Consider the following 26,890-nt stretch of genomic DNA (forward strand, 5'->3'; position numbering starts at 1 on the left):
TTAGCTATTGATTCTAAGTATGCATATATTTTATGTCTTATTTTTGAAACTATTTGCAATTATTCATGTTTCCCAAGTGTGGATTTAGTATGTCAATATTTTGTTGCCTAAAATGTGATATTATTCAAAATATCAGTGAAAAATAAGTAGCATTATGCCATAGACATTAAATGTCATGAAACGCAAAAATAAAAGAATATCTTATTTTAAATAAAGTGTACATATTTTGCATGGAGATATAAAATGTAACTGGACTCTATTCAGAAACTCTTTCCTAAATCTTATCCTCTTCAAAAATAAGAAAAGCAAGCTTCTCCAGCAGAAACAACAAATAAACAAAACAACCATTTACAAGGCATTATGGCAGTCTGGGCTCACAGAGGCTGGAGTTATGACCGGGTGGTAAATACACAGTATAAACACAAGAGTTCAGTAATTGGGTTTGAGTTAATTATAAAGTTCCAGTGACCTGGTCCATAATCAAGCAAAAGGTCATTACCCATACTGGTACATTTCACACAGAACACTCAGCAACTAGAAATGGAAATGGACACGTCTTTACTTAAGCTTGCATAAATCAATCCCAGGAACTACTTATACAAGTTGTGGGTTCATTTTCTATTCATTTCAGAGCCACTTTACTCACATAAAACTGGAGAAATGGTTTCCAGAAAACCAGAGAAATCAGGAAAAAAATTAGTTAAATTAAAATATTATTAGCATTATGCTGATCATGCTTCTCTAGTCTAAAATAGAGGAAGGAAACAAAAACAAAGGGAGAACTTAATCTTCTTCACTTAAATCCCCCCCCCCCATGAATAATATTGGATAGGGATTACCCTATACAAGAATATAAACTCAATTTTTAAAATTTTGAATTTTTTTTTTGGAAGGAGGTAATTTATTTATTTATTTTTTTAAAGATTTTATTATTTTTTTTATTTGTCAGAGAGAGAGACGGAGAGAGAGCGAGCATAGGCAGACAGAGTGGTAGGCAGAGACAGCGAGAGAAGCAGGCTCCCTGCCGAGCAAGGAGCCCCATGTGGGACTCGATCCCAGGTCGCTGGGATCATGACCTGAGCCGAAGGCAGCTGCTTAACCAACTGAGCCTCCCAGGTGCCCCGGAAGGAGGTAATTTTTATCTGTTGTTTTGTCAGCCTAGCATCCTTATTTCTAGGTAGAACCATCACTCAAAATGGCCCACATGTCCCTTGATTTCAAGGATGGTCATGCAGCTCAGGCAGACCAATCACAGGACTCCAGTTCCTTTGCCAGTGATTGGTTCACAAGGATGGGCTATGTGACCCAAGCAGGGTCTACCTGAGTCCCTTAATGAGAATGCATGAATGAACACCAAGAGGGAGAACACATTATGCTTTTGGACTAAGAGCAAAATGAGTGGATATAGAATTAGGACTGCCCAGAGCCAGCTTTCCCCCTGAGTGGAGAGAAGTGTTGCCAATAAGCAGAGGGAAACAGAAGCAGCAAGAGTTGAAATGATGAGAAAGACCCAAAAGATATTGTTTGAGCACTTAGAGCAAACTGTGCCTAAAGCCAATAGTTTTTCTTTTTGCTTAATTTGAAATCTGTCATTTTTAACTAAAATGTCCTGATGAATACAGATGGGATAACAGTGAATTTTGTGAAAAAGGATTTATCAATGGGGGATATAATACTGATACATTGTTTTTCTGTTAGAGAAATAATTCCTATATTAGCAAATAATGTTTTTGAAGAAACTGAAAGAAAAAACATAGAAAACCGTTTTCAATGTAGGATGTGAGAAATGGGGTACTTTACACAAAAAGCAAAAGACACTGAAGATTAAATGGCAAGAGAGATATACACGGAAGGGAGCAGAAACATAGAGGATTAAGATGTTTCGATGACTCTGCCATTTACAGCCATTTTGTACATGTTAATAGTAACAGCCCACTGGTGCCAGGCACTGTGCTAGAAGCTTCAGGCTTGGATTTGTTCAGCATTAAAAATTAAACCTCGTCCTATTTGGGGTCTGATTTGACAGCAAAAATCAAACTATTTGAGGGGTGCATTTCCATTCATGATGCTAAACATGATATGGTTCTAAGGTAAACAAGTTTGAGAATGTTTCTGTTTCAGTGATGACACAGAATTTAATTGTAATCTGGTCGTTATTTGCCTGATCGCACCCCTTGGGAGGCCTCAGTCCTTTCTGCAAGGCTACAACAATCTACAAAGTTATTCTGTAATGCTTCCATAAAGAAGTTGCTGGAGTAGATAAAAAAAAAAAAAAAAAAAAGGACAAGATAATGATCTACAGAAAGAATCATTCTTTTGTGCCTTCAAATGTCGGATGTCTTCTCTGCCAAAGAGGTTTCAGCAACAACAGCAGTTTCAAGGAGTGTCTGTATTAGGGAGGTGGGAAGGAGAACAGAAGCATGAAAGGAGAAGTGTCTTTTTGCTGGAGAAATGTTTACTTTGTAATTAGCAAAGGACAAGAAAGCTCTTTTGGAAACTATCCTGGCGGTGGGGGGTATCCAGAATTTAAATTTATGCTGATGCTCTCCGAGTTCTCTCTCTAGGGAACCCTCCATAACTGGCAGGGATCTCCTTTGGCTAGAACAGGCTGCAAAGGAAGCCAAGGTCTTGGGGTCATTTCTCCAAAGGGCCCGTTAACTCAGCTCTGTTCCATAGCCACAAGTTGTACCTTTAACCCCACTAAGCCATCTTACAAACACATATTAGCACATCAGTATGGTGGTCACGGAAGAAAGACATATATTTGCCTTGAGACCACACCAAAAGTAGACAGAGGTATTTCATTTTTGCCAGCATAAACAAATGTCTTTGTGACTGTTTCAGTGAACTCCAATTAAGACTGCAGCTACTGATGGGGCAAAGCGCGAAGATGAAAACACAACTCAGTTAAATGCTACAAGTGGGCTGATCATTGGCCGTAACTACCTTGTGAAATGACATATTATGATGCCAGCAGCTAGGATAAGAGATCCGTGATGGGAGGGGCTTTTGCCTTTCTTGCTTGCTGCTATATCCTCAGCCTAGCACATACTTGGCGCTTTAGTCAATGATCTGTTGAGTGTATGAAGGTACTTTGGCCTGGACTTTCATTTATTCTTCCTATTCTTCCCATTACAAATTGGAAAGTACAATAGAAATATTGTAGATGCAGAAACCACTGAGTGTGTTTTTATAAGGGAAGAGACAGTACCTTAGATAGTAAAAAATAAAAATAAAAATAAAAATTGGGTGTATGAACAATCACAGTCCCCTAACTGCAAACAAAAGAAAAACCTTGTGGTAAATGGCAAAAATGGTTGATGCTCTCCAAACACTCCTGTGTATGCACACCACCTTGCCAAGTAATTCTGCAGCTTCTCCCACCAAAAGGTGAAATCTGTTTCTCCAACTCTTGAATTGGGGATGGCCTCATGACTTGCATAGGTTAAAAGAATGTAGAATCAATGAAACAAGATGAATTTGGGAGGGAGACAAACCATAAGTGACTCTTAATCTCACAAAACAAACTGAGGGTTGCTGGGGGGAGGGGGGTTGGGAGAAGGGGGTGGGATTATGGACATTGGGGAGGGTGTGTGCTTTGGTGAGTGCTGTGAAGTGTGTAAACCTGGTGATTCACAGACCTGTACCCCTGGGGATAAAAATCTATGTTTATAAAAAATAAAAAAAAAAAAAAAAAGAAAAAAAAAAAGAATGTAGTGAAAGTGGAACTGTGCCACTTCCGAGCCTAGCTTCAAAAGCAATTCCTTCTATTCTCTCTCTTGGAACCCTGTTGACCTCCTAGCCACCTTACTGATGATAGAGACCTAGCACAAGTTCCTTAGTTCCCTGACCAGCCATGAGCTGCACAGTGGATCTCAGCCTCAATTGCCCACTCACATTTATTTTTAAAGAGACAGTTGTTGTTTTAAGCTTCTATGTTTTGGGGTTAATTTGTTATGTAGCAAAAGCTAACTGAAACAACTTCATCCTTGTGCACAGGATCTGAACAATGGCAAGACTATTGCTTGCTTAGGGACTGAGGAGCGCTTTGAATAGCACAGTTACTACTCAATTCAATAAACAGACCAGTACGTGTTATGTTACACATACCAATGGGTTAAAAAGCATTTGTTATTTATAAACATCTCAAAAAATACAGACATTTGCAAGGGTAACTTATTACAAAGACTTCTTTAGAACAGTGATCGCTGAGGTACACACCAACACAGCAGAGAAGCCTAAAAATGATGCCATCACCATAGCAAGGAAGGGACTACACAGATAATGCTAACACTTAACTATTTCCCCCATAAATATGTCCACATGAATTTGACCCCCATGAATAATGTCTCAAACATCTTAGACAGCCTGCAAAAATGGAGTGATATGAACTTGGCATTATAAGGAGTTCATAACTCCTGGTTGAATAAAAATGGTACAGTGCCTAGGATTGCAAGGCATGAACTAAAAGGCTTCTCATTTTCTGCATAGATTTTCCTTTAACACTGAGAAGTTTAAGAACATACGATGGGATTACGAAATGTGTTAGAGGCATGAAACCTAGTAACTGTCATTTCATTTTTTTTTCAACCTCTAGCTAGGTGCTGGCTGTGATCTTTCTGCTGCATTACTTACCGAAGGGAGTAAACTGTGCATACAGGGGATCGTGGCATGGTCTTCAAACCATGTACCTGGGCAGCAGAGGATCCTCACAAAGGTCCTGCCATTGTAATGTCAATGTCAGAAGAAACAGTGAAAAAGGTTGGGGCCTGTAACAGCAGCTGTAACTGTCTTTTATCTGGATGGATAACCAATTCGGACACTTATCCACTGAGTTTTCAAACTGATTTGATGCTTCAAGGGTTCAATGGGAGTTGGTGGGAAAGAAGTAATAGAGCTAAGGAGAAGAAAACATGATCAAATAAATTAAGGGAAGAGGCCATGAATGACCATGACTGAAAGATCTGAAGATGAACTGTGCATTTATGGGAGTCTTGAGAGATGAACACCAGTGCTGACAGCCTCCAAAAACAGTAGTACACCTGTACTATTTTTAAAAGCCTAATCTTTGAATTAGGTTGAGGTGTATACAGACTGTAATCTTTCAGTCAGTAACAATGACATTCTAGGTCTGGTTCTTTAGAGAGATAAAATTTTGAAGTATTAGGTTGAATCATATGAAACTGCTAATATTTGGCCGCATTTATGACCTAGAAAAGTGGCAGTTTCATATAGTTCAACCTGATAGATAGGAGAGGGCTTAAAGCAAGAGACAGCTATAGCGACATATTTAGTTTAAGTGAGAAGATGGGAAAACCATGGTTAAACAACTGCCAGGCTTCTCCATTGAGGACATTAAATGAAAAATTTGCCTTAGCTTTTAAGAGGAGGTATATACATTTATACTAATAAACATCTCTCTGAGAGTGAAGGATGTTATTTACTGCAATGGACTACTTTTCTTGGAAGTTTTAAATATACCCTAAAATTTCTGTGCTGCAATATTTTAAATTAAGCAATATTAATTTTTGATAAAGTTGATTATTCCCTTTATATTGGGGAGGAAAATTTCCCCCTCTGTTCCACCATCTGGTCCTTACCAAGGATTCATACCTTTTGAGTGTTTTCATTGGTGGCAACTGGTCCGCCCCAGAATTTGAACAAACAACCCATTTCAGTAGGGGCTGGTAGGTCCCAAGAAGGGGTAACAGAGAGATACTGTTGAGTTCTGCTTGCACTATTAGCAGATAGTTTTTGTTGTCTGCAGCTGCCCTGTGCAAGGTCGTGTATTCAGCAGCACCCCTCCCCTACCTAGATGCTTATAGTATTTCCCTCCCTCACGTTGTGATATTCAGAAATGTCCCCTGGGGAACAAAATCACACCTAGTGGAGAACAATCATCTCTAATGCCATTATTATTTCTGCTCTGTATTTTCTCAAATTTTCTCTGACCTATCTCAAGGGGCTAGTCTATTAATTGGGTGCAGGGAAGGAGCAGAAAGCTCACATCCTCCAGGGCTCACACAGGATGAGCGTCTGCAGGCCAGCTGGTCTTCCTCCACGAAGTGAAGGTGTGGAGAGGACATCTAGCCAACTGGCATACGACAAATTTGAGCTAATGAATCCATCTCTCTGGATTCTGATGAGCTGTTCTGGGAATCTTTGCTAAATGCCTTGTTTTGAATTTGAATGAATATCTAATATAAATCCTTCCTGTAGAAAACGGGATGATCCTTTACTGGAATAGTTGTCATAAAGATTTTAAGAAGTGAACTAAAGGAGAAACAAGCCTAGGAACAAAGAAGACTCATCATTTTTTAGTTGCTTGATTTTTTTAAAAAACCGATAATGCTGTTAATTTTAAATAGAGAGCTATTTCTCAAATACCGGTATTTGAGAAAATAATTAATAGTGATTATTAATTAACATATAATTCTTTACCTTATGTGAAACCAAGATAAATTTTACAACTTTGCTTTTAATTTGGGGAAAGCACATAATGTGACCTATAATATATTCCAATAGTGCAGTAATTTCCACATTTATCTCTTCCCTAGAAATATTTCTGGACATTTTATTTACAAGGAAACCTCACTTTATTGCACTTTTCTTAATTGTCTTCACAGATACTCTTTTTGTTTTTGTTTTTTAAAAATTGAAGGTTTGTGCTAACCCCGCATCCAGCAAGTCTACTGGCACCATTTTCCCAAAAACATTTACTCACTTTGTGCCTCTGTATCCTATTTATCCCTGTGATATTTCAAATTTTTTTCATTATTTTTGTGTTTTTTTATGGTGATTTGTGGTGAGTGACCTTTGAGGTTATTATCGTAATTGTTTTGGGGCACCCACACAAGATGGTAAACTTGATGGATAAATGTGTGTATTCTCACTGCTCCACTGACTGGTTGTTCCCCCCTCTTTCTCTCTCTTCTTGGGCCTCCTTATACCCTGAGATACCACAGTATTGAAATCGGGCCAATTAATAGCCCTACAGCGGCCTCTAAGCATTCAGGTGAAAGGAAGAGTCACACGTCTCTCACTTTAAATCAAAGCCCAGATATGATTAAGCTGAGTGAGGAAAGCATTTTGAAAGCTGAGACACACTGAAAGCCAGGCTTCCTGTGCCAGGTAGCCAAGTTGGGAATGCAAAGGAAAAGTTCTTGAAGGACACTCAAAGTACTACTCCACTGAACAAATGAATAATAAGAGAGCATAACAGTCTTATTGCCAATATAAAGTTTTATTGGTCTGGACAGAAAGCCCAAATCCGCCAGAACATTCCTTTAAGCCAAAGCCTAATGTAGAGTGAGACCCTAACTTGACTCAGTTCTGTGAAGGTGAGAGAGGTGGGGAAGCTGCCGAGGAAGAGTTTGAAGCTAGCAGAGGTTGGTTCAGAGGTTTAGGGAAAGCTGCCGTCTAAAGGGCAAGATGAAGCAGCAAGTGCGGACGCAGAAGCTGCAGCAAGTTCTCCAGAAGGTCTAGCGAAGATCATCAAGGAAGGTGACCACACAGAAAACAGACTTGCAATGCAGACCAAACAGCCTTACACTGGAGGATGATGGCACAGGGCTTTCAGAGCTAGAGATGAGAAATGAAACCTGAAAATGTGACTGAATTGCTGCAATCTCATGATCGGACTTGAACAGACGAGTTGCTTCTAACGGATGATCCAAGAAAGTGGTGTTTTGAGATGGAATCTAATTCTGGTGAAGGTGTCTGAAGACTGTTGATATGACAGCAAAGGATTTAGGTTAGTTTATAAACGTAGTTGATAAAACAGCAGCGGAGTTTGAGAGGACTGACTCCAGCGTTGAAGGAATTCTAATGTGGGTAGACTGCTATCAAAGACATTGCAAACTACAGAGAAATCATTTGTGGAAGGAAGAACTGATCAATGTGGCAAACTTCATTTGTGTCTTAGTTTAAGAAATTGCCACAACTGTCCCAGCCTTCAGCAACTACTGCCCTACTCAGTCAGCAGCCCATCAACATCGAGGCAAGACCCTCCACCAGCAAAGACAAGAACTAAGCTCATGATGATGGCCAGCATTTTTTAGCAATGAAGTATTTTAAAATTAAGGTATGTACATTTTTTTTCAGACATAATGCTATTGCACACTTCGTAGTCTACAGTATAGTGTAAACATAACTTTCATATGTCCTGGGAAACAAAAAAAAATTAATTTGACTCATTTTTATTGCAATATTTGCTGTGTTATGGAGGTCTGGAACAAAACCCTCAGTATCTCTGAGGTATACCTGCATTTATATTCTAATGGATCCTTTTCTCTTTCTGCTTGGAGGGATGCTATTTCTTCTTGAATCAAGGAAGTAGACCCTGCCCCATTTCTTCCATGACTCTGCTCTGCTTTCTCCTCTCTATCCCAAGATCATGCACTACATGTAATCAATTAGTATGTTCTTCACGCAGTTAGCTAAAGAACATCATTTCTTTCATTCTTTGTGAATTTCCTCAAAACCCAATAGCCACAAGAAATTCTCTCCAGTTAAAGAAATGTACAAATGAATGAGAAACATATTCAGTGGTTCTCCTTCCTCTGACCCCCTGTACCTCTACACATATAGTATCAACCTTTTTGCATCAAATACAGGCACATATGTATTCCCTTGTCCTGTTTCACACCCCTTTTATAAGATAGTGATGTCCAGTATATCAAAAGAGTCAATAAATATAAGTTGAAAACTGTTGAACATGCATTTTTCTCCTTGTTTTCTTCCATTTCAATATTCTGTTTTAATGCCCATGTGAGACTACTCCATATGTTAGCCTTTATACTCTCTTAAAATATATGTTATATGTTGGACATCTCAGATATATAGTTCTACTAAGATAGGCTCAAGTTAGAAAATACTGCAATAGTACTAATTTCTTATTAAAACTGGTAATTGAGGGAGCAATTAAGACTGATTAAAAGGTAAGGGAAAAATTCTAAAATATGCAAACAAATAGTACATCAAATAAAAAATGTAGGGGCTACAAAAATTACATTTATAACCTCATATTCATTTACTCTATTCTAAACATGAGAAGGATGTTAGTAAAAAGAAGTGCATGTTTGTAAGATTTTGCAACCAATTTTTTCAACATATTTATTAAAATACATCTCACGACTTGAAGAACTCATTCTGTTACTAAAAACTACTTCCATCAATTCAGCTTCTTTGTGTACATTTTGGAAAGTCCTTTCTGGATCTTATCATTCTTCCCTGGAGACCTTGCCTTTGGCAATTACAATGTAGCAGAAAAAAAAATCCTGAACACATGTGCCATACCTTTTCCAAATATGAGTTATCTACCTCTGTCTTTCCTGAGCCTCTTAGACAGAGATGATATACTTAAGTTTAAATTCAAGATTTTCAGGCTAACTTTTATTTTAAGAACCTAATCTTTTAGCTTATTCTTCTAGAAATGCTGAAACCATGAGCCTGAAGGATCTTATTTTATAAGTCTATAAGCATTTAGGAACCACTTGTATAACGGCTATTCCAGCAGTAGGAGAAATCAAGCTTTTATCACTTTATTGTATTTATCATGATATATCTCCATGAATATTTATGATACATATCTCACAATCTAAATGGGAAGACTCCAGGAGGCATTATTATTTTGATATGATGTTTGATATAGTGGCCTGTCCAGAGTTCATTATTATTTTTCTCTTTGGTTTCTTTGTGTTCAGATAGCATGTATGGTAAGTTATCATCAAGAGAAGTTAAGAAAAAATATTAAATTAGGGAAGTAAGAAATGAAGGGAGAAGTGGTTTCCTTCCTATGTTAAATTTCTGGGCCACTTGAAAAAAACTTTTTGAGACATATACAAAGATGAATAAAGATTAAACAAAAGTGGAACTAAATCTGGAATTATAAATGTGATCTACCTAAATTTTTCCAGTTGGATGAAGTTCTTTTAGTAAATGTAAATGTCACTATATCCTACTCAGAGAAGAGGAAAAAACACCAGAAGAAACTTTTAAGCCAAGTGTATGTCACAGGTTATTATTTTAAACTTCTTGTGCCATTATTTATCTTATCTATAGCTAGTTTTAAAAACTGACATTTTCAATGTTAATATTTAAGTCAAGTCCTAGCAAAATATACTAGAAGACCACATTCTCAAATGAAATACTAGTATCATAATTTAATTTTTCTATTGGATAAGGTTTTCTTCACTTATATTTTAAAAGTTAAGTATGCTGAATACTGATTAGTAATGTAGAATCTTTGTGAAAAATAACATGAGCAAGGACCACCTGTAAGTCATTAAGTTTCAAGAAAATGTAGCAAACATAAGTAAATATACAGCTATGGGAGTTTACCAACAAGCCGAGTGATGAAATATTTGATTTCCAAATCCAACTTTTAAGATTTAAGATGTTTTAAATTAATTGGTAACAAATGCCAGAAAGACCTTTTTCACTAGCCAATTTTCATTTCTTAAACCTAATTTTAATGAAAACCTCTTACAAATTTACGAAAGCTTGAAGTTCCCTTTAAAATCATCCATGTCTTCAAAAATTTTATCACATTAACTACTTGATTACTAATAGCAACAGCAGGCTGATACATTCTGATAATGGCCAATTCTTCTGGTATAGTGAAAGACATTTTGCAAAGTACCAGTGATCCACAGTGTTTCTTAAATGATCAATGTTCATGTTTGCATACTCTCCTCTCTATTCCCACTAAATTTTGTTCAAGTATCTATAATCTTCCTTTCCTATATGATATTATGATTATCTATATAAATATCTCAACCTTCTACTGGATCCTAATTATACCTTCAGGATAGGAGTAGTACCCTATTCAGTTGTGAATCTCCAAGACTTAGCACTGTGTGTGGCCACAAAGTAAAAATTCAATAAAACAATGCTGAATGAAAGAATGAATTAAATAAAGCATAGGAAGTTCAACTACAGAGGCACCCAAACTCCTTTCAAGCTGCAATTCATTGAGAGGATCATTAATTGGCTCAACAGAGCTGCCAATAGGTACACAAAGCTATATAACTTTCTTTGTAGGCAGTGGGATAGAGGACATTAGTGAGAAAGATGGAAAATTATATTTTAAAGGACAACAATTGCAGGTCTCCTAAATGGAAACTTAATTACTCTAAAACACCATATTAAATGGTATATTTCTTGGCAATCATAAGACTTCAGAACAAGCTCTAACACAGAGTTATTATTTTTTAATATTTTATTTATTTATTTGAGACAGAGAGCACAAGCAAGGGGAGCGGAGGAGGAGGAGGCTTCCTGCTGAGCAGGGAACTCAACATGGGGCTCCATCCCAGGACCCCAGGATTATGACCTAAGCCGAAGGCAGATGCTGAACCAACTGAGCTACCTAGGTGCCCCTCTAACAGAGTTATTTATTATTGATCTAATAGGTTCTATAATCTGGTTTATAAAGTTAGTGTAAAAGTAAAATAATCTTGGGATCAAATGTCATTAATGCTTGAATTATATGTATAAAATATAGCCTTATTGGTTTACTTCAAATGTGAAATTGCATTAGAAACATGTATTGGGGAGCCTGGGTGGCTGAGTCAGGTAAGTAAGTGTCTGACTCTTGGCTCCAGCTCAGGTCATGATCTTGTGGTCATAGGATCAAGCTCTGCACTGGGCTCTGTGCTCAGCACAGTGTCTGCTTCAGATTCTCTCTCCCTCTCCCTCCCACTCTCTCTCTCTCTCTCTCTCTCAAATAAATAAGAAACATCTTTAAAAAAATACTGTAGAAACACATATCCATTTAAATATTTTTAAAAATGCTATGTAACCTTTAAAATAGCTTTAGCTACAAAAGCTTACAACCTAATTGTACTACTTTGATTTGTAGTCAGTGAAAAAAAAATAAGTTTACGGCTGGTGTTGCTTCACTATGATCTTGTACCACATAGTATGCAATCTCATGTTTATGAGGCTTCTCAAAAGTTTTTTAGGTACTGGAAAGGATAAGAAAGATAATGACCCAAAAGACAAACATAGGCCTAAAATAAAAAATGCATCATTTTCCCATCAAGATCAAATTAACACACATCTATAGCAGTTTATAGTTTTGATATCAGACTCTATTTTTAAAAACTGCACATCTATAGTAAATGGACTTGGTTCTTTAATTTCCCTTTCTATATTTTCATTGCTAGTGTATAAGAAAGCAACTGATTTCTGTGCACTCATTTTGTATCCTGTCACATTACTGAATGGCTGTAGGAGTTCTAATAGTTTGGGGGTGGAGTCTTTTGGGTTTTCCATATAAAGTATCATGTCGTCTGTGAAGAGAGACAGTCTGACTTCCTCTTTGCCTATCTGGATACCTTTTATTTCTTTTTGTTGTCTGATTGCTGTTGCTAGGACTGCTAGTACTATGTTGAGCAAGAGTGGTGAGAATGGACATCCTTGTCGTGTTCCTGATCTCAATGGGAAGGCTGTCAAGTTTTTCCCTATTGAGAATATTTGCTGTGTGTTTTTCATAGATAGATTTTATGGAGTTGAGGAATGCTCCCTCTATCCTTATACTTTGAGTTTTAATCAGGAACGGATGCTGTATTTTGTCAAATACTTTTTCTGCATCAATTGACAGACCATGTGGTTCTTCTCTCTTCTTTTATTGATTTGTTCTATCACATTGATTGACTTGCAAATGTTGTACCACTCTTGCATCCCAGGGATAAATCCCACCTGGTAACGGTGGATAATCTTTTTAATGTACTGTTGGATCCTATTAGCTAGGATGTTGTAAAGAATCTTGGCATCCGTATTCATCAGGGATATTGGTCTGAAATTCTCTTTTTTGTTGGGGTCTTTGCCTGGTTTGGGGATCAAGGTTTTGTATCAACATGGATGGGACTGGAGGAGATTATGCTGAGTGAAATAAGTCAAGCAGAGAAAGTCAATTATCATATGGTTTCACTTGCGGAGCATCATAAATAACATGGAGGACATTAGGAGAAAAAAAGGAAAAGTGAATTGGGGTAAATCGGAGGGGGAGATGAAAGATGAGAGACTGTGGATTCTGAGAAACGAATTGAAGGTTATGGTTGAGCCTGGTGGTTGGTATTAAGGAGGGCACTTATTGCATGGAGCACTGGGCGTGGTGCATAAACAATGAATCTTGGAACACGAAAAAAAATAAAATAAAATTAAGATGTTAAAAAAAAAAAACCCTGCACATCTATATTCTGTGATTTACAGCCAACATACAGTTTGGTTGGTGTACCTTTTAGGATTTTAGATACCAACAATAGTATTAAATGTTTCCTAAGAAATAAGTGAAATAAATTGTATCAAATTGTGAGAATTCAAATAAGCACATTTTGCTAGTATGATTGTACCTCGTTCTCCCTTCTGACACTTCTTTCTTTGCACTGTACATTTTCTTGTCTCACTGGTGGGGGGACACAGGTTACCCTTTGCTGATGGATGCTGTGTTATTTCTCGGACCCGTGTTTCAGTCCCTCTTTTGAAACCACACGTTTTTCCTTTCTTCATGCATGGACTCCAAGGACTCCATTCACTGGCCTCACAGTGCACTGAAACAGAACAGCAGAAGCAGGCTGAGCGGGCTCACAGATATTTTCACAAATTTTAAGAAACAAAAATATTTGCTTCTATCAATACTTGTTCAAATTCTGAGAAATCCTGTAGAACAAACTTGGGCAAGATGACTTAAAGAAAACAAAGAGAAAGGGAAAGGTAGAAATATAATATTTTCATGCTTATAAAATATCAGGTAAACTCATTCTTGCATTAGGTTTACTTTTCACTCTAGATTTATAAACCTGGGCACTAATACAATTACTCGCAATTGGCCAAGGCTTTATTGATTGATCCTGACCATAACGTGATAGACTAGTCATTATTATGTGCTACAGATCTGCTTCTCGAAATTCAGCGTGCAACAGAATCACCTGGAGGGCTCGCTGAAGCACAGACCATTGGACTCCACCCCTGGGGTTTCTTATTCAGTTGTCTGGGACCAGGTCTCAGAATTTTTATTTTTATTTTTTAAATATTTTATTTATTTATTTGTCAGACAGAGATCACAAGTAGGCAGAGAGGCAGGCAGAGAGAGAGAGAGGAAGAAGCAGGCTCCCTGTGGAGCAGAGAGCCCGATGTGGGGCTCGATTCCAGGACCCTGGGACCATGATCTGAGCCGAAGGCAGAGGCTTTAACCCACTGAGCTACCAGGCACCCCGAGAATTTTTATTTTTAACAATAGATACGGTGCCGATTTGCATGTACAAAGAACACCCTTGGAGAACTTGTGTGCTAGAGAATGGTTAAGCAAAAAAGGTGTCCATGGGATACCAAGGTGGCTCAACTGATTCTGCCTTCGGCTCAGGTCATGATCCCAGGGTCATGGGATGGAGCCCTGCGTTGGGCTCTCTGCTCGGTGGGGAGCCGGCTTCTCCTTCTCCCTCTGCTGCTCCCCCTGCTCTCTCTCTGTGCCAAATAAATAAAATCTTAAAAGAAAAAAAAAAAAAGCATCCAGGTCATTGACCTGGATTCACTGCTTTTTCCACTTCATGTGCAGTTGAATACTTAAATATTATTTATTAACAGGAATGGTTCAGACATAGCAGCATCTATTTTAAGTGGATTCTGGGTCAATTTCAGCTGAGAAACTGCTTCTAGAATCAATGTGAAGAAATGATTTCTAAGATGAACAGATGTAATTTTTCTAAAGCTTCTTCTGTAGATTTCCCCCCCTTTTTTATATGTATTAATCTCTTTTTTTCAATCATGGCTTTCCAGAGTCTTGTAACAGATTTCTGCACTTCTAACCAAAGTAAGTATCTGCAAGATGCTATTATTCTATTTTTGTTCATACAACTTCCTAATTTACAATAACTGAAACAGCTTGCAGCAATAATTCTTTAGATGATATAAGATTCTTTCCACAAAACATGTTTCCATTAACCTTTCTTGCTGCCTACTGATTTAAAGGATCCTTATTTTAGAGCAAAATTCTTTCATGCAACCTCAAAAAATATAACCTAAATGTTTTAGAAACTTAAATTCTTTTGCCACAACATCCTTTTACATGCTTTTATAGTTGCCATCAGGTATCTGAATGTAACACAAGAGTTAAGTGCTAATGACTAAATTAGTGAATTTAAGTTTCTGTAACTTAAATGAACCTTACTGAGCCACTCTTAGTTTTCATGTTTAGTTCTAACATAATGATGTTAGTCAAAGAACAGAGTAACAGGGGTGCCTTGGTAGCTCAGTCAATTAAGCATCTGCCTTCGGCTCAAGGCATGATCCCAAAATCCTGGGATCAAGCCCCACAGTGGGCTCCCTGTTCAGCAGGGAGTCTTCTTCTCACCCTGCTCTTACACTCTCTTTCAGTCTCTCTCAAAGAAATAAGTAAAATCTTTTTTTTTTTTTAAAGAAAAGAGCACAAAGTCACTTAATGATATTGTATCTTTTGCCAATTAAAGACATATCTCCCAACCTGGTATTAATGATACAAAAGCAGTGAATTTTTAGCACAAACAAAAAAAACCATCTCTAAGAAAGCAAATGGAAAAATAAAAATTAAAGTTTGCAAGCTATCACTTCATCTAATATTCATTTATTGCCAGAACCAAGAGGACTAAATTAGAAAAAAAATTACCTGATGTGAAAATGACCAGAACATTGGTGCTTTTTCACAGTTGCAAAGGTGGTCTAGGCAAATGTGTATTTAGACTTTAGAAAAAAAGATTTTTAAAATTACAGCTAGGAGTCCTTAGTCATATGACAATTGGTTCTAAAAATGAAATTCATTCATTCTTTCTTTCTTTCTTTTTTTTTTTTTTGAAGTAGGCTCCATAGCCAGCATGGAGCGCAATATGGGGCTTGAACTCAAAACCCTGAGGTCAAGACCTCGGCTAAGATCAAGAGTTGGATGCTTAACTGACTGAGCCACATAGGTGCTCTGATAAATTAAATTTTTTAAAAAGATTTTATTTATTTATTTGACAGACAGAGATCACAAGTAGGCAGAAAGGCAGGCAGAGAGAGAGGAGGCTCAGCAGGGAGCCTGATGCAAACCTGGATCCCAGGACCCTGGGATCATGACCCGAGCCAAAGGCAGAGGCTTTAACCAACTGAGCCACCCAGATGCCCGAAAAATGAAATTCTAATGACAATCTTAGATAATTCCATTGAGGAAGAAGGAGGGAAAATACTGAAAACTTATGAGTTCAGATATTAAAAAGATCTAAAAAAAGGGGGGGGGCTAGTTATAAAGCCTTGAGAGGTAGAGAGGAAGAGAGTTTTTCCTAGAGAAATACTGTAGAATGAATCTATAATATTAGTTTCTAAAAATATTTCTGGAAAATTGGAAACTTTGGAAAACATGTAAAGATAACAAAAAGGATTGTGATTTAAGTTACACTCAGGTCGTTAAATGAATGATACAGAACTGGAGCATCATTTGGTTAAGAGAAAACTAAGGAAAAAAACCCAAATCACTCATTTTCTCTATTTCTTCTATTTTCTGTATTAAAAACAATATTAACAATGGAAATCTTTAACTATTCACTAATGAAGCAAGGGTCTCAAAAAAGTAATTAGCTTCCTGTTCCTCGAAGTGGCCATTTTGTTATAGTCTTAAATGCTCTAAGAGGGATTCTTGAATTGGGATAAAAGCTGAACTAGATGCTCCCACCGGTAATGACCTTATAACATCATTACTCGTTTGCTCTCATTCTTGTTGACCAATTGCATGGTTCCATTAAGAACATAGCAAAGGGCATGTTCCTTGCTACTCACTGTTCAAAGTTGGATATCTTCCTCTGTGAATACTTGAACAAGGCCAACTCTCCAAGAGGAGCAAAAAGGATGACACGATGACAGTGAAGAAAGGACACAAGTATCTAGAGCATGGAATAGAACTATATTCTCCTATAAGATTGGGTTCAATGGACATTTATGTCTAATTTACAACAAACCACGAGGAGTGGATATGTTGAAACTTAAAGTCTTTCCCCCTAGCTTTACATCAGGGTGGCATTTTCTCCGTATATGACCTTTCCTCTAAATAATAATCTGGGTAAGAAACAAGTGACACAATATTGATTTCAGCAAAGGGAGGGACACCTTCTTCAGTATCTTTGGTGAGCACCAGAGAGCTAGAGTCAAGATACTAATAACTGACAATAACTCACAATGTGTCCTTGGAACCATTATTTCTCGCTCTCGGTCATAGTTGCATCTCTGTTAAAGGAATAAGCTTTAATGTTTCTTTGTGCCAAGCAAGCAGGTCATCATTTTTCATGAAATTCCAGGGCAAGCTCAGTCATGGCTCACCTACTGCTTGTTGGTTAGAGAGCAAATGACAGGAGGCATCCCTTACGGCAAGTGACAAGAGAGAGCCCTGAACAAAAGTCATGGATTTGCACTATTACCGTGTCTAGGTCATTTACACCTAACTGTTCGATGAGCCAGATTCACGAAATGGCTTTTAGATTGCTAACCCCTATTCTTAAACATATATATTACTTAAATTTAACTGTGTTAAGAGATTGTTTTTGAAAAAAAAAGAAAAAAAAAAAGAGAGAGTTTTTGTCTAAATAGTAGGAGAAATTACCAGTCACCTTTACTAGTTAATCCAACAATGCCAGGTGCTAAATGCTCTTTATGATAGAAAAACATTAATACATTTATGATAAACAGCCTTTCAAGGACTGAATGCTAAACTTTCAACAGCTAAGAGAATCTAAACATGTGCTCTTTTTTTCTGGGTTGAGAAAGACCACAAAATTTCTGCAACTCATCCTGAATTTCTGCCCTTGAGTACTCCACAGAACTGTTTCCTATTTCTTCCACAGTTTGGAACTTATTACCTTTAATCATCAGTCCTCAGGACTTACAAAGAGATGGGCTTGAAGTGCTTTCTCATGTATGTTTTACCCTATTTCGAAGTTGTTTCTCTGTGTCTTTACTGACTAGAGGGGGGGGGAGGAAACTAAACCAAAATGAGCCATGAACTGTTTCATGCTTGCTGTTTTCCAGATGCTTCTGAAATTATCTTTAAAATATCATCTATTCATTTCATTCTTCTACGAAGTTTGTTTAGAACTAAGTGTTTCTTGTGGACCTGAAACAGGTGAACCACCACATTAAGAGTTATTATTCTACACTTTTGATTCTAATAGATCTATCTGTGCAGACCGCAGGGGAGTCCTGGAGACTATCTTGTACTGAATCAGGAGAATATTTGCGTGCGTACGCCAATATCAGTGCAGCATCAAAGGTTCTTGTAGCTCTTGCCCAGGGGATTTTGAGATTTAGTATGCTGTTTTCCCTTTTGACTTAGCATCTGTTCCCCAACTGTTCATCAAACTCATAGCTGTAGTAGCTGTGCAACACTCAAAAGAGGGAAAATAGAGCCTGACAGTGATCCATTTATTTAGACAAACAACTGGTCTGAGGGACGTCCCTCCCAGGAAATTCAGCATGCATTTAATCAGACCCTGTGACTTGTGTCCTCCTGTCAGTTTGAGTGAGTCCCAAGTCCTCTCCTTGTTTCTGTGCAAGTAGGGCATTTCAGCAAAGCAGTGCAAGAGAAAAAAGTCATATTTTCAACTATATCAACTCCAGTTCTGTAGATCTTTGGCTCATCTACTGAGTGTCAACAGGCCATACCCAGAGAGTGATTTCTCCTCTTGGAAAACAACATTACTCATGCTTCACATCAGACCTGTTTTGTGAAACTCTTATCCTAATGTGGAAATTTAGTTTAAGACCAAATATATGTGTGTGTGTGTGTGTGTGTGTGTGTGTGTATTATATTATGACATATGCAAGTATGTCTATAATAAATTAAGTAGAACTTCACTGTATCATAATGATATAAAATAAATATGTAATGATCAGAATAGCTGAAACAGTTGCCAACAGTCTCTCAGAAATAATGGGGCACCCATGGGGTGTTAAATTATACTGTGATACATGCATGTGATACATGTCACAACTGTGACACCTTACAAAGATACATTAAGATGGTATCTTTGTAAGGAAGGATGAGAAAGCCTCTTGGAAATAGTCTCTCAGGTAGTTGTGAAATAAGACTTTAAGCAGCACTTCCATGGAGACTGACATTATCATTTGAGGTGTTTCTCCTCCCCTATAAACCTTAGAGTTCCTTCTCACCAATATTGACGCACTCCATGGTATGGTTGTTGGCTTCCAACCCTTCTGGGCAATTATCAAGGCACTTTCCAAGGTGTAAGTAAAATCCACTTTTACACTTTGTGCAGAAATTTTTGTTGAAACAGGTATCACAGTCAGCTTTGCATTCTGAAATAGAAAAAAAGGAAAGAAATATGCTTTCATTATCTTCACTTATCTATTGCTGGTCCAGGTCTGTATGCTTACATTATACGCACAGGAGACTTGTGCCAAACACGCTTAGGATTCAAAATTAATTTGCCAGACTGGATTATGAATTCTTCCACAGTCATTCAGTTGACATACATCAGCCATTGATTTTGAAATTATTGTATCGATAGCCCTATGAAAAGTTTTTGGCAATGTGTCTATTGCCAAAAATGTTTATAAGACCAAGTATTTACTTATATTAAATGACAGTAAAAAGTGTTTGATCAGAGCTTTAACGAAATATACTGCTTTTGGGCTGTTTTGGCAGTCTATTCATTCGTTCAACAAATATTTGATTGTCCACTATGTGCCTAGCACTATTCTAGATATTGCTTGACAGCAGAGCATACAAGAGAGATAAAGACTTCACAGAGTTTACATTTTAGGAGGGGAGATACAATAAATAATAACAACATCTGACCCTTATATAGTGATTACTATAAGTCAGATATCGCTGCGAGTATGTTATAATATTAAGTCACTTAAGAGGTTTAAGTTGTGGAACTTATTATGAGGACAATAATCTAGTGAGACAGCTCCTATTATAATTTCCATTTTATAGATAAGGAAACCAAGGCTCAGAAAGATTATGTAACTAACCCAGGACCACAGAACAAAGTGGTTCCAGAGTGATTAAGTGCTCTGGAAACAAGAACTATGGCAAATGACCAATAAGGGGAAAAGGTTGATTATTGTGAGTAAGCAGGTCATGGAATGCTTCCCTGAGAAGGTGACATACGAGCAGAATCTTGAATGAAAGAAGAGAGCCAACCAAGCAAAGATGTAGGTAGGTAAAGAGCTTTCCAAACTGTCAGAACAGTAACTGTAAAGCCTTGAGGTGGCAAGATCTTGCAAGAAGACCAGTGATGTCAGTGGAAAATGGCTGAGATGCGTTCACAGGAGAGGAGTAGGAGAGGAAGGCAGGGCTACGTGTGGTGTATGACAGAGGAATGATACTTCTGAATTTAGATTCTAAAAAGTTACTGGGTCTGCAGTGGGTCTGCAGACTTTCAGTGTCCAGAGGAGAGGGGATAACAGTGTTTTCAGCGTTCATTTCCAACAGATAGATAAGTGTTTCACTGGTTATACTGGAATCCTTCTTGAAGCAAAAACAGCTGAATTTATTCTTTAAGTCATTAAATACTTGGATGTTATGATCATAATGGGAACTCAGATGGCATTAACGGTTACTGTACTTTTCTATACATTCCATGAGTAATAATCAGGTTCTCAGTTTTTGCTTTTATAATGTAAAACAACAATAACACAAAACTTGAGTGCTTTTTGCAAGAGGTGAAAATTTTCCTGCTCTGAGGGCTAAGTCCAAGTATGGTTTAGCCTAATTATCAGGTAAATATCATTATTTCCTGAACACTGAATATCACAAATACTCTAGAGGCCAATAAATCTGGGAAGTCCCCAAGGATGAGATAAAAACATAATGCCATGTAGCACTTACTTGTACACTTATTTATATCTGGATATCGAGTTCCATAATATCCACTTGGGCATGAAGAGAGACACACTCCAATCTGCTTCATGCCAATTCTTTCCAGAACAAAAAATAGTCTGGGCTTACATGACAAACATCCATTGTAATCTGAACACGTTGCACAGCCTCCTTGGCAGCCTTGACTGACGTTAGAATGCGCTGAAAGGACAAATGCAGAAAGATAAAAACAAATGTTAAATTATAAATACAGAAGTTCGATGACATTCTCTAGGCAGATGGTACACTTTTCATTAGGTTTCAATTGGTGGTAATGGGTGAATGAGTTGGAATTTTTGTTTCCCTTTTCTATGATCTACTATTTCCCTTTAATACATACATAGTTTTTAATTAAAAGTTCTTTTTTGTTAGTACAACTAGTATTTATTTTTTTTTTTAATTAAAAGTTCTTAGAATTTGGGAATTTGGAAACTAAGAATATACTGCCTCAAACTATTTATAGATCTCTCTCTCTCTCTCTCACACACACACACATGCACACGCACACGTAATGAAAATATTCTCATTGAACCAGGATCCTGGAAGATTGGAGACTGGGTAATTTTGCACTGAAAGCAATGCACATTAGTTTGCTTGTCATTTATGTGGTGGATGAAAAGCATGCATCTAATCTCTTCAAGCAAGGATGACAACATAGATGAAGGTTTAACTTGAGCAAGGATACTTCCTTTTAGGATATCTTTTTTCAACTGTGGTCTGTTAGCGAACACAGTTTTACCCTTTGTTCCCGTGTAAATTGATTGTGAAACTAACATAGTTCCTTGGAATCCATTCTCCCATGCTTTCTCAAAATAATTTCCTTTCACAGGAGTTTTACATGTATCAGTTCACATTGATACAATGAAGAAAATGTGATATTTATCTTACCAGTATTTCCATATGATCATATGTGGTTATTTATATTACTAATTATAATTCATAGCATTTATAATGTTCATTTTATCTTTGGGGAGAGAATTCTTTTTTTTTTTTTTTTTAAAGATTTTGTTTGTTTGACAGAGAGAGAGGCAGCGAGAGAGGGAACACAAGCAGAGGGAGTGAGAGAGCGAGTAGCAGGTTCCCTGCTGAGCAGGGAGCCCAACGCAGGGGGCAGATGTTTAACGACGGAGCCACCCAGGCACCCCCAGGGGAGAGAATTCTTATAGTTCTTTTGTCTTAATCTTCCATCTACTCAAGTGAAATATGTATTTAGTGAGGACATGACACTAAAGACTAGAACTACACATACACCTGTGGCGGTGAGATTATTCATTAGCAAGTCTGAACAGATTTAAACAAACATGTGCAAGATTCATGTTTAAAGATCTTCACAACTTTAAACCTTCTTATGACTATTAACTGGCCATCAGCACATACATACGAGGGAAAAGGGCTGACTGAAGTACATCTCTCACATATCTGGTGTTTGGGATGTTTTCTTCTCATGTACTCTGTGTTCACATACAATTAAGTAGCTTTACTGTCCTTCCAGGAATCTGGAAGGGAAAAATTGTGACCTTTCTGAGAAACAAAGGTTGATGCACAGGAGTGTAAATGTATCCCAATGTATTCTGGTTTCTTTTGTTGTTGGTAGTGGGATTGGGCTCTGATGGGCCTTGCCATTATCAGGTCTGACTTCAGAGTGATGTTTGGTTCTTGCTAAGTTCTTTACCACAAAAACAAATCCCACCAGGCTTAGTTAGAAGGGGGTACCCATAAGCCCAATCAGCCTTACCACAGGGGTGCAAGGGTTAGCTGCAGAGAGGTCATTTGGTTGACCAGCATCCTCTGCCTAGAGGAAACCATCCCTGAATCAGCCACAGGAACCACAAGCAGCTCATTCTCATTCCAAGACGTTTTGTAAATAAACTGAGGAAATATGTGGGGGAAGGGAAGTTTGCTTTTCCTGTACATGCTCCTCTATGGGGTGGGACGGACATATAAAATGGCACAGGAGGTTTAGACATTATAGGACCTGGGGGACTTGTAAGTGAAAACTGTTTTCCAAGTAACAGGATCATTTTTTCATGCCAGTAAGTCAGCATTGGAGACTTACAGAAAATGTACATACATTTTAAGTAGGGAAAGACCCTAAAAAAGAAAAGGGATGAAGAAAGCATCCTGTGCTCAGAAGCTGGTTTGGCCCATTTTAAGACACCAGAGATACAGGTAAAACCTCATAAGAACTGTCTATGGAGAAGTGGACCTCCCTTTGAAAGAAAATCACTTCAATCCTAGGGCAGTCAGTGACTCTGAGTTTGAATGCAGATGGGTTTGACTGGTCCACAACAACCTATCTTTAACTCTGAAATGCAGCAAAGGAAACAAAATTATAATTTCAAGCACCTCGAAACTTCTGTCAATTATGATATAACTTTAAATCAGTTACAAAAAGAAACATGATTTAGAGGTGCAAAGCCTCAAAAAGGATGTACCTTAAAATGCATTTCATTATAAATTTTGGGTTTTGGGTGTTTGGAAACTTCTCCAGGAAAAAGCCCCATAAAAGGACCCATAGTTAGTAACAGTTCCCACCAAAATTATGAGATATGCCAAGGTACTTTACTCAATTCTTTAAAACTTTCACCGAAGAAATCTAATAATCAACTCATAATGTTGGGCTGTTGCTTGTTTTTTTCAATTTTTGCCTTTTTAGAAAAAAGTGTTTGGCAAAGTCGATTTTTGAAAAAGTAAAGAAGACATAATTGCCCTAATTGGCAAAGAAAATTTCTATTTGTGTGTAATCAGGGAGTTCCAGTTATGGGCAGGCACAAATAATGGCAAACTTTATTTCTTCAGGAAAGTTTCAGTGTTATGCTGTGATAAGTGGGAAAAATTGAGACTGTGAAGCTCAGATTCTATGATTCTAGGTTTTTTTTTTTTTTTTTTTTTTTTTTTTACAGTTGAGTAGTAACTATTTCTTGAATGCTGTATAAGGGTCACTCAAATTATACAGTCAGTATTACACAACTAGGTACAAATTTCCCAAACTTCATCTTAAGGAAAGTTTTTACTTTTTATATGGAAACCACAGAAAACTTTGGTTTGGATTGACTGTAACTCTTTCAGCCTTAAAATCTTGTGATTCTAAACTTAGTTAAATTCTATTTTTTTAAAAAGATTTTATTTATTTATTTGGTGGTGGGGAGCAGGAGCAGGGGCAGAGAGAGAAGCCGACTCCCCACTGAGCAAGGAGCCTGATGCAGGACCTGAGCCAGAGGCAGATGCTTAACTGACTGAGACACCCAGGTGCCCCTTAAATTCTGTTTTTTTCATACTTCTTCTTTTCCATTCTAATAATAACTTCATTTTGTATTTCTGAATCACCTTTTTTTCAAACAGCATTTGGACTATTATTTCATATGAGCAATGGAGGTGTTAGTAGTGATGAGGTTTCATAGAATACTTAAGGTTTAAACCCAATCTTAGAAAACAAGTTGAACAAAACTAAAAGGCAACCTACAGACTGGGAGAAGATATTTGCAAGTGATCTATCAGATAAGGGGCTAGTATCCAAGATCTATAAAGAACTTATTAGGGGCGCCTGGGTGGCTCAGTGGCTTAAAGCCTCTGCCTTCCGCTCAGGTCATGATCCCAGGGTCCTGGGATTGAGCTTCACATCTGGCTCTCTGCTCAGCAAGGAGCCTGCTTCCCCCGCAACCCCCCCACCTTTCTGCCTACTTGTGATCTGTCAAATAAATAAATAAAATCCTTAAAAAAAAAAGAACTTATCAAACTTAACACCCCCAAAACAAATAATCCAGTCAAGAAATGGGCAGAAGACTTGAACAGATATTTCTCCAGACATCCAGATGGCCAACAGACACATGAAAAAAATGCTCCGCATCACTTGGCATCAGGGAACTACAAATCAAAACCATAATGAGACACCACCTCACACCAGTCAAAATGGCTAAAACAAACAACTCAGGAAACAACAAATGTTGGCAAGGATGTGGAGAAAGGGGAACCCCCTTACACTATTGGTGGAAATGCAACCTGGTACAGTTGCTCTGGAAAACAGTATGGAGATTCCTCAAGAAGTTAAAACTAGAGCTGCCCTGTGACCCAGCAATTGCATTACTAGGTATTTACTCCAAGGATACAAATGTATTGATCTGAAAGGGCACCTGCACCCCTAATATTTATGGCACCCCTAATATTATGTCCACAATAGCCAAAGTGTGGAAAGAGCTGAGATGTCCATAGAGAATGAATGGATAAAGAGAATGTGGTGTGTATATATACAATGGAATATTACTCAGCTATACTTACCATTTACATTGACATGGATGGAACTGGAGGGTTTGTGCTAAGTGAAATAAGTCGATCAGAGAAAGACAATTATCATTTGGTTTCACACATATGTGGAATGTAAGAGACAGTACACAGGACCATAGGGGGAAGAGAGGGAAACTGAATGGAAGGTCATCAGAGAGTGAGAGAAACCACAAGATACTCTTAACTATAGGAAACATACTGAGGGTTGCTGGAGGGGAGGGGTAGACGGGATGGGGTAACTGGGTGATGGGCATTAAGGAGGGCAGGTGATGTGATGAGCCCTGGGTGTTATATGCAAATGATGAACTGCTGAACTCTACGTCTGAAACTAATGATGAACTATATGTTGGCTAACTGAATTTAAATAAAAATAAGAAAATGAGTTGAAGTTATCAGTATGTAAGTGGCCATGGTGGGGCTAGAGGAGGGGACACACCAATTATCCACATCAGGAAGGACACTGGCATGAGTTCAGTGCAACTGATGCCTAAATAGTGGTGAATGGAAAAATGAGGACTATAAAAAGATCGGAGGCGCAGGACAGATTTAGATTACGGAACACTTTGTGGGCTGTGCCAAGGAAATTATTCTGTTCATATGGGGGATTTCAATCTGGTGAGTGACGTGATCACATTTGTATTAGAATGGTAGTTTCTCTGGCAGTATGAAAGGCACAGAAACTGGAAGAATCATGTAGCGATCAAGGTAAAAGACCGATGATAGCTTAAAATATAGTAAAGGTAGTGTAATGTGTTGCGGAAGTTATGAACACTCCCAAGGACATTTAGGAGGTAGACTCAATCAAAATGGTGAGTAACAAAATGTGGATTGAACAAGAAAGTGGATTTGAGAAGGTGTGTTTTGAGCTCCTGTCAGTGAACAGAAAAGGTGAGGGACAGCGGGGGAGTGAAAGCCTATGGTTAGAGTGGTAGGGCCAGTGCGTAGAATAAAAAAGTCTAAAAATATAAACGTGGCTTGGGATCACTGCTTTTACAGATTTTATTAAATATCCGGAAGTGATGCTTAATATATAGAACTTAATATTATAATGGTTGCCAGAGATGTAAATGAAAGTCTCTGGCTATAGCTACTTAATTAGAGAAGACACCTTGAAAGAGGACATGAAGAATGCCAGAAGAAGGAAACATAGTCCAAAATAAGGGACATTTGGTCAGAGAAAAAGACATATTTTCAGCTGATTTTTAACAATACTTTCTATTTCTACACTACTTTTGCTTTCAAAGCATACATCTCACAAGAAGCTAAATTAACTATAGTAACTATTGTTAGTAAACATAGAAGCCATCACAATTATTTATTTCGAAACCTGAAACTAGGACTCAAAAAAATGCTAAAACTTTAAGGCAAATAGTAAGTTTACATCAAAGGTTAGAATCTAGATCTTTGTTATCGGGTAACAATTTCTTTAGACATAAGCAAACTTTAGATGTGTAACAAGGATAAATATGAGTGGAACAATGAGCAAAATTCTTGGAAACGTTAAGTTAGGACTTTCTTTTCTACAAATGTGTCAAATACATGGTAAAATTAGTGTACCTTTCCCTAAAATTGGGAAATAGGAAAGCATCTTTTCCTAACTAGTATACAAAGGTTAAGTATGAAAAGAGTACATATTAATGCATAATTTAAACCAATTTTCAGTGTCAGAACTGTCGATACTCCCTGAGTGACTTCAATTTCTCTAGCTGTTGAGCCTTCCTA

General features: G+C 37.6%; 1 protein-coding gene across 1 annotated transcript in view; it reads right to left on the reverse strand.

The window, feature by feature from the left end:
- The window catches only part of RSPO3 (R-spondin 3), a 90,217-nt gene that overhangs the window by 35,063 nt on the left and 28,264 nt on the right, over nucleotides 1-26,890 (reverse strand). Inside the window, exons 2-4 of the mRNA XM_059177628.1 lie at nucleotides 20,858-21,049; nucleotides 19,171-19,317; nucleotides 13,359-13,556 (exon numbers count right to left, since the gene is read on the reverse strand). Of these exons, the coding sequence (XP_059033611.1) occupies nucleotides 13,359-13,556; nucleotides 19,171-19,317; nucleotides 20,858-21,049 (537 nt within the window). The remainder of the gene's footprint in view (nucleotides 1-13,358; nucleotides 13,557-19,170; nucleotides 19,318-20,857; nucleotides 21,050-26,890) is intronic.

This window comes from Mustela lutreola, chromosome 6 (genome assembly GCF_030435805.1).
Source record: "Mustela lutreola isolate mMusLut2 chromosome 6, mMusLut2.pri, whole genome shotgun sequence".
NCBI classification, from domain to species: domain Eukaryota; kingdom Metazoa; phylum Chordata; class Mammalia; order Carnivora; family Mustelidae; genus Mustela; species Mustela lutreola.